Raw genomic sequence first — 7,692 nt, forward strand, 5'->3', positions numbered from 1 at the left:
TGACGAACCTTTTGAGCTCAGCGTGCCAGCATTTTGAAAAACCCTACCTTAACTCTGGTGCCGTGTCACATATAGAAATTTTTTGATCTTTGCAACCATAGGAAAACAAAGACTTATGTTCTTGATATTTATTTTATATATTTAAATGCCATTTAACAAAGAAAAATCAACCAAAACAATGAGTTCGCGTGTCACCTCTGACAGGCGTGTCACAGGTTCGCCATCACTGATACAGATACTAGATCCAAATCTATATATAACTATGCAGATATCTAGACATAGATAGATAGATAGATAGATGATAGATGATAGATAGATAGATAGATAGATAGATAGAGCCCCAGGCCTGTCTCAGCCTCGGGGACGTCCTGTGATGCCCCGTTACAGGCTTCTGTGTCCTTACGACCTTTTCCACCCTCTCTCCTTAGACCAGACTCTCCTGCGGTGACACGGACGCAGAATGAACGTCTCTTTCACAGAAAGCGTGTCCCACCCGACGGCCAGCCGTCTGCTTCTCACCTTCCTCTTGCCGAAGAGAAGCAACCGTTGTTCTTCGTACAAGGGCCCCTCGCACTCCCCCCAACACCCTTGTTCATACAGACGGACAGTCAAAAGGTGAGCCCCGCCCACCCCCTCTGAGCCGCCCTCTCCAGCCACAGGCCTCCTTGTTGTCCCTCCCGGCTCAGGGCCTGTGCACTGGCCAGGCCTTCTCCCTGGGGTCCTGGCCCCTCAGCTCTCTGTGGGGCCCCTCCCCTCCAGCAGGTCTTAGGGAAGGCCTGTGGGTCGCCCCACCGCACTGTCACCCCTTCCCCTGACCTCCCGCGTCCTCGCATCGTCCTCACCTGCTGCGTTGTTCATTCACCACAGCCATCATCACTGTCTCAGACGTCCCCGTCCTCGCCACCTCTGTCTGCAGTTTCTTCCTTCCAGGATAGACGCGGGGTGAGGCCAGATCTGTCCTGTCACTGCCCCCGGGAAGATATCGAGCTATTGCCACGCCTTCTGGAACTCGCCTTTCTCCATATCACCCTTTCGAGATCTAGCGACCCCTGTGATGAAGATGAACTTTGTCCCTTTTCAATGCTGGCCCCCTGGCGTCGCCCAGTGGTTGAGCATCCATCTATGAACCAGGAGGTCAGGGTTCGATTCCCGGTCAGGGCACAGGCCCGGGTTGCCGGCTGGATCCCCAGTGCGGGGCGTGCAGGAGGCAGCCCATCCGTGATTCTCTCTCATCACTGATGTTTCCATCTCACTCTCCCTCTCCCTTCCTCTCTGAAATCAATAAATATATGAATTTTTAAAATCCTATATAATAAAAGCCTAACATGCAAATTGTCCCCTCAACCGGGAGTTTGACCAGGGGGCAGGGCCAGGAAGGAAGCAGGGGGCAGGGCCAGCGATAGCGGGTGGCCAGGGGAAGGGAGGTGCCCCAGCCTGTAGCCGCTGGGGACCCTACCTGTGTACAAATTTTGTGCACTGGGCCTCTGGTGAGTAAATAAAATAAAATGCTGTATAGTAACCCACAGAATAGCTCACACCCTAGTTTCCTTATGCATTTTCCCAACTGGGCATTCACGGAGGTTCCACTCACTGCCGTTACGTCACAGGGAGCATTGTGATCTGTCTCCGTGTGCCTTTGTGCTAAACTCCAGGGCATCTCCCTACAAATGAACACACACGGCTAGGAACGCAGGACACGTGTGTTCTGTTCGTTTCTGCTGTCCCGGAGGCGGGACCAATTCAAGGGCCCACCAGCAGCACGGGGCTCTGATGGGAGTTGCCACGGTCCCTGGGGCCCTGGCCTGGAGTCCCCCGCGGCCAGACTCCCAGACGTGTTGGGCCCAACCCGCGTCACTCAGGCTCCCAGCAGACGTGCCTGCGGGTGCGCTGGGGACTCGAGGCGAGGCCCTCGGTCACCTGGGTCCTCCTGAGGCCCATTGTGGGAAGGGACGCCCGGCTGCCTGCACAGCGGTCACTCCTGGATGGTTGCCTGGGGAGGGGGCCTAGATGGCAGTTCAAACACCGTGGCCGCCTGTCCGGCCAGTGTGGCTCAGGGGTTGAGTGCCATCCTCTGAACGAGGAGGTCGCGGTTCGATTCTGGGTCAGGGCACATGCCCCAGTTGGGGGCCCCAGTGTGGGGCGTGCAGGAGGCAGCCGGTCCATGATTTTCTCTCTCATCATGGATGTTTCTCTCTCTCTCCCCCTCTCCCTTCCTCTCTGAAATCAGTACAAATATATTTTTAAAAAAATTTAAATACCCCCAAAACAAAAAAAAACACGGTGGCTGTCCCTACAAATGCCAAAACCAGCCTTAGACTTGGGAGCTTGGAGGACTCCGTTCGGCCCCCTCATCTCATTTTCTAGCCTGACCACCCCATGGAGGGGGCACCCCGGTGTCAACGTGAAAACACACACACACAAAACAAACCTGTAAAGAATTTTGTGAGTTTATTTGAGCCAAACTGGACAAAGTAGTGGTTCTCAACCTTCCTAACGCCGCGACCCTTTAACACAGTTCCTCATGTTGTGGGGACCCCCAACCATAACATTATTTTCGTTGCTACTTCATCACTGTCACGTTGCTGCTGCTATGAATCGTCATGTAAATATCTGATATGCAGGATGTATTTTCATTGTTACAAATTGAACATAATTAGAGCACAGTGATTGATCACAAAAACAATATGGAATTATACATGTGTTTTCTGATGGTCTTAGGCGACCCCCAGGTTGAGAACCGCTGTTAGCTGCAGACAGACAACAGGCTCGGTGAAGGTCGGAAGTTGCCCTTCGTCGGGGGAAATACTGGCCGGACACGACCACCCCCGTCAACCGCTTTCAGTGCAGTGTTCCACTCCAGACCCTCCTTTGGGGTTCCTGGAGGCCTCGGGGTTTGCAAAGCCGCCGGGCAGGCCCTCCCCGAGCGCCCAGCCCAGCATGTGGCCTCCCCGCTTTCCCGTCCACGGCGGGAGCAATGGCTTCCGCACCCGGCAGCCTTCGGCCCAGAGTCTGGAGCCCAGAACCTTAGGAGCTGCACCGGGTTTGCCACGAGGATGAGCCGCGCGGGTTGCACACGCGCAGACCCATCACCCCGTTTGCAGGAAACGCCCCAAAGCCTGCGGGCCGATCCCACACTGTCCCGCCCCCCGCCCCCCAGGTCCTGATGGAGACCCAGGGGCAGGGATCGGGGACCGCACCCCGACCAGGGCGCCGGAGGGGGCTGCGGGGCCCGCGTGCGTGCGGGGGGCCGGGGTCTTTGTGTGGGCGCGGCCCGCGTTTCCCGCCCAGGCGGCCCGGCCCGGCCCCTCCCAGCTCTGTGACCGCGGCGGCCGGAGGGCGCGCCGCCTAGCGACGGCGCATGCGCAGGCCGGAGGCCGCCCGGGCGGAGGGCGCACGTGGCCCGCCGGCAGTCCTGCGCCTGCGCGCCCGCAGACGGGTGCGGCCGGCGTGCGTGCGTGCGCGCGCGCGCGCCAGGCCACGTGGGAGCGGCGCCGCGCCGTTGCCCCGCCCCCTTCGGCGCGCGCCGGCGTCGGCTGCGTCTCCGGGCATTTGAATCGCGCTTCCGCCATCTTTCCAGCTCTCAGTCAGTCGGCCCGGGAGACGGTTCTGGAAGGTATCGGCGGCGGCGGGGCCGGGCCGGGGGCCGGGGCCGGGGCCCGAGGACGGGGGCCGGGGCCGAGGGCGGGGCCGGGGCGGCGCGGCGGCGGCCCGGGCGGCGGCCAGCGGCGGGCGGTTACTGCGGGCCCGGGCGGCGGGCGGGCGGGCGGGCGGGCGCGGGCTCCTCTCCCTCCCGGTGGCGGAGGCCGCGGGCCGGGGTCCCAGCGCGGGGGGCCGGGGCGGGCGGCCGGGCGCTGGGTCGCACCGGGGGGCCCGGGAGGGGCGGGCGGGGGAGCCGAGGCCCGGCCGGCCGCGTGACCAGGCGCTTGGGGCGGCCCGGCCTCCGAGCGGCTCCCGGGCGGGCGGGCGGGCGCGCGGCCGGCCCGGCGCTGAATGAGCGGGCGGGGACCCGCCGCCATTGCGCGCCCTCGTGCCGCCGCCGCCCTGCCCGCCCGCGCGGGGCCCGGGGCGCGGGGCGCCGGCCTTTGTGGGCGCACGTGGGCCGCCCGCCATGTGCCCCGGTCCGTCCGCCCGCCCCGCGCGGGCCTGACGCCGCCTCTCCGCCCCGCAGTGACATCGCCATGGCCGCCCAAGGAGAACCCCAAGTGCAGTTCAAGGTACGTCGCCCCCGGGGGCGGGGGCCGGAGGGGAGGCGGCGCGGGGCGCGGGGGGCCGTCCCCCCGCCTTTGTGAACCGGGTCTCCTCCGGGCCGCTTCCCGGGGTCCCGGGTGGAAAGGGCCCGGGGGGGGGGGCCGGGAGCGCCGGGCTCGGGGCGCCCCTCACGGACGGGCCTCCCGCCCGCAGCTGGTGCTGGTCGGGGACGGCGGCACCGGGAAGACCACCTTCGTGAAGCGCCACCTGACGGGCGAGTTCGAGAAGAAGTACGTGGCCACCCTGGGCGTGGAGGTGCACCCGCTCGTGTTCCACACCAACCGCGGGCCCATCAAGTTCAACGTGTGGGACACGGCCGGGCAGGAGAAGTTCGGGGGGCTGCGCGACGGCTACTACATCCAAGGTGGGTCCCCCCCCGCGGGCCCGGGGGCCGGGGCGCCGCCTCTGCAGGGGAGACGCGGGTGCACGTGCCCGGTGTCCCGTGGGGCGCGGCGCCCCGATTGACACGGGGGCTCCTGGTGAACAGCAGCGCGTGGAGACTTAGTTTGGGGGCACATTGGGGGTCACCGGCGACCATTTCCTTCCCGCTCCGGGAAGGGGGCGCGGACAGGCTGACCACACACTGGACGGAGCAGCCAGCGCGCTGGTGGCCAGTGTGGAGTGAGATCCACTCGTTTCTTTCTGACGGCACTGAATTTTGCAAAATAAAGTAAAAAAAAATCCCCCCCAAAGATGCTTGGTTTAAAAATGTCAAAGGAAAGGAATGTTCATTGTTGCTCCAGAAAGATGACCAGAGAGAAACCGACTTCCTGGGGTTTGGCTCTGGGTCCGAGTTGCCGGGCGCCCTCCTGGCTGCGCTGCTCGCTCCCCGACTCCCCCGGTCGCGGCCGTGGGTGCAGGTCCGTAGGTGGGGGCTGCGCTGCTTAAAACAGAACACCCTGTGGACCCAGCCGCCCGAGGGCCTCGTAAAGGACAGGTCTCTGGACCCTCAGTGTAAGGGGCGGGTTCTCTGGGATGAAGGCTGGTTGCCATGATCTGGGGGTGCTCCTGGGGACGAGGCGGAAGAGGGGGTGTTTCAGGGAGGGTGGGGGTGGCGGGCTGGTCTTCCATCCTGACCGCCCTTCCTGCTGCCCCCGGGTGACCAGTCACGACGTGAGCCCGTGTGCACCGTTCCCATCTCAGGACGGCGTGTGTGAATGTTTTTGTGTTTTTCGCTTTTGTTGCTGATACTGGTTAAATTTTCATTTTTTACCGTACATTTCCTTTTCTCTGTTAAATTTACATTTCATGTCCTTTTTATTTTTAGTGTTTATAGCACAATAGACTTGCACCGTATATAAGAAAGGTTCAAATGGCATCATTTGGGGTCTGGAGCAGGTTAATTCAGTTTATTTCTAACGGGAAAAAATGATTTGGTTTTCGAACAGCCTTCTGGAACAAATTAACTTTGCGAAACAAGGTTCCACTGCCTACACATATTGTTTAGTACAACTTAGAATTGGGAGACCTTGAAATTGAGAAACATCTGGTTGACCTGGAGTTTGGCCTGAGACCATGCATTCGAATTCATAGTCCCTATTATTTCTCATCCGTGTCGGAAACTCCTGGGAATGTACTAATCTCTGTGAACCCGTCTTTCAGCCCAGTGTGCCATCATCATGTTTGATGTGACTTCGAGAGTTACTTACAAGAACGTGCCTAACTGGCACCGAGATCTGGTGCGCGTGTGTGAGAACATCCCCATCGTCTTGTGTGGCAACAAAGTGGACATCAAGGACAGGAAAGTGAAGGCAAAATCCATTGTCTTCCACCGAAAGAAGAACCTTCAGGTGCGGGCCCTCGATTCACCGAACCGTCCCCTTCGGTGAAATTCCATTACGGCGACTCGTAATGTGTGGATCGAAAGGATTTTGTCTTTTGGCTTGAAACATCTCCTAGAATCACTAAATTTTACCTCTTTTTCACAGTACTACGACATTTCTGCCAAAAGTAACTACAACTTTGAAAAGCCTTTCCTCTGGCTTGCTAGAAAACTCATCGGAGACCCTAACTTGGAGTTCGTCGCCATGCCCGCCCTCGCCCCTCCAGAGGTGGTCATGGACCCCGCGCTGGCAGCACAGTATGAGCACGACCTCGAGGTGAGTGTCCTTCCCCGGGACGCTGGGAGCTCGCGCGCCTGCCGCCGCGTCTGCAGCGTGACATGTGCGTCTCTCTGTCCAGGTTGCTCAGACCACCGCGCTCCCAGACGAGGATGACGACCTGTGAGGGAAGCTGGGCCCAGCGTCAGAAGTCTAGTTTTATAGGCAACTGTCCTGTGATGTCAGTGGTGCCGCGTGTTTGCCACTTTATTATATAGCTAAGCAAAGAGAACCTGTGCTTGATCCTGGGATGCTGAGATGAATGGGCTTCGAGTGAATGTGGCAGTTAAAATACTTCACTTTTTGGACCTGCATATTTAGCTGTTTTGGAACGCAGTTTCCGTATTGAGTTTCAACTATAAGAATGCTGCAGTCGCATCACAATACTCAGTGGTGAAACCTTGTTTGTTACTGTCATTCCCATTCCTTTTCGTTTAGAATCAGAATAAAGTTGTATTTCAAATATCTAAGCAAGTGAGCTTATCCCTTGTTTAATCAGCATTTGGAAACCACTAACAAGGAAGCTGTGCTGGTGCTCTTTAGGGTGCCTTTACTGTTGTCACTTAATCTGCATCCTGTTACCTTCCATTTTCCCAGTCTCTATATTGTGTTCATTTGGGTCATTTCACACGAACGTTAAGACAGGTCAGTATCTATTTGGTAAGTTGTTCGGAGCTGTAAATATTGCCAATGCAGTTAAGCTAAAGTAGCACCTCCCCCCCCCCCTCCTGGCCCGCGGGGTCACCTGGGAAGTGCTCGGTCAGGATTTAGCAGCCGCCAGGGTAAAGGTGGTGGGTGCGACCAGCACTTACAGAGCCGTGGATGCTTCTGTCTGATGGCGAAGGCCGCCATGTGGTAGCACAGAGCTGGGGGGGGGGGGGGGGCGTGCCGGTGACAGCAGGGCTCGTGGGAAGCCGCTGTTAGGATGGATGTAAAGGCCGCCCTCACCTGCCTTTGGCTCTGTGTGAATTGGACGTGGAGCTGAGTCCGGGAGGTGTCCGTGTTTGCCCTCTGCTTTCAAGTGACTCCCAAGCGTTGAAGATGCCAAACCAAGGAGTTCAGTCGGACGCGCAGCTTCCGCGCTTTCGTTCTGTGAGTTGGTGCGAGGACGTGGACAGCCAACCAGCCGGCCGCCACGGGGAGAGGGGTCTGGCTCCTCGGTGTCCTGTGCGGTTTCCGTGGTGAGAAAGCGGGCCCCGCCTTGCCCGGCTGGTCCTGGGGCTCCGCCATGGAATTGGGGTCTCGATGGACGCGCTGCTGCGCTCACATAAGGAGGTGCGGCTACAGTTTTACCAAAGCTCTCGAGTGGCCCAGTTTCCCTTACGAAGAATCACTTAAATATGCA

At 59.2% G+C, this 7,692-nt stretch overlaps 1 protein-coding gene across 1 annotated transcript; it reads left to right on the plus strand.

Annotated features, from left to right (window-relative positions):
- Window positions 1–3,513: 3,513 nt before the first annotated feature.
- RAN (RAN, member RAS oncogene family) lies at window positions 3,514–6,817 on the plus strand. Its single transcript, XM_070399612.1, has 6 exons — window positions 3,514–3,613; window positions 4,169–4,214; window positions 4,402–4,612; window positions 5,851–6,038; window positions 6,177–6,347; window positions 6,430–6,817. The coding sequence occupies exons 2-6, from the start codon at window positions 4,179–4,181 to the stop codon at window positions 6,472–6,474; spliced, it is 651 nt and encodes a 216-aa protein (XP_070255713.1). The 5' UTR covers window positions 3,514–3,613; window positions 4,169–4,178; the 3' UTR covers window positions 6,475–6,817.
- The last annotated feature ends 875 nt before the right edge of the window (window positions 6,818–7,692 follow it).

The sequence above is a fragment of the Myotis yumanensis genome, unplaced genomic scaffold (genome assembly GCF_028538775.1).
Source record: "Myotis yumanensis isolate MYYU_CA2020_CCGP unplaced genomic scaffold, mMyoYum1.0.hap1 SCAF_19, whole genome shotgun sequence".
NCBI lineage: Eukaryota > Metazoa > Chordata > Mammalia > Chiroptera > Vespertilionidae > Myotis > Myotis yumanensis.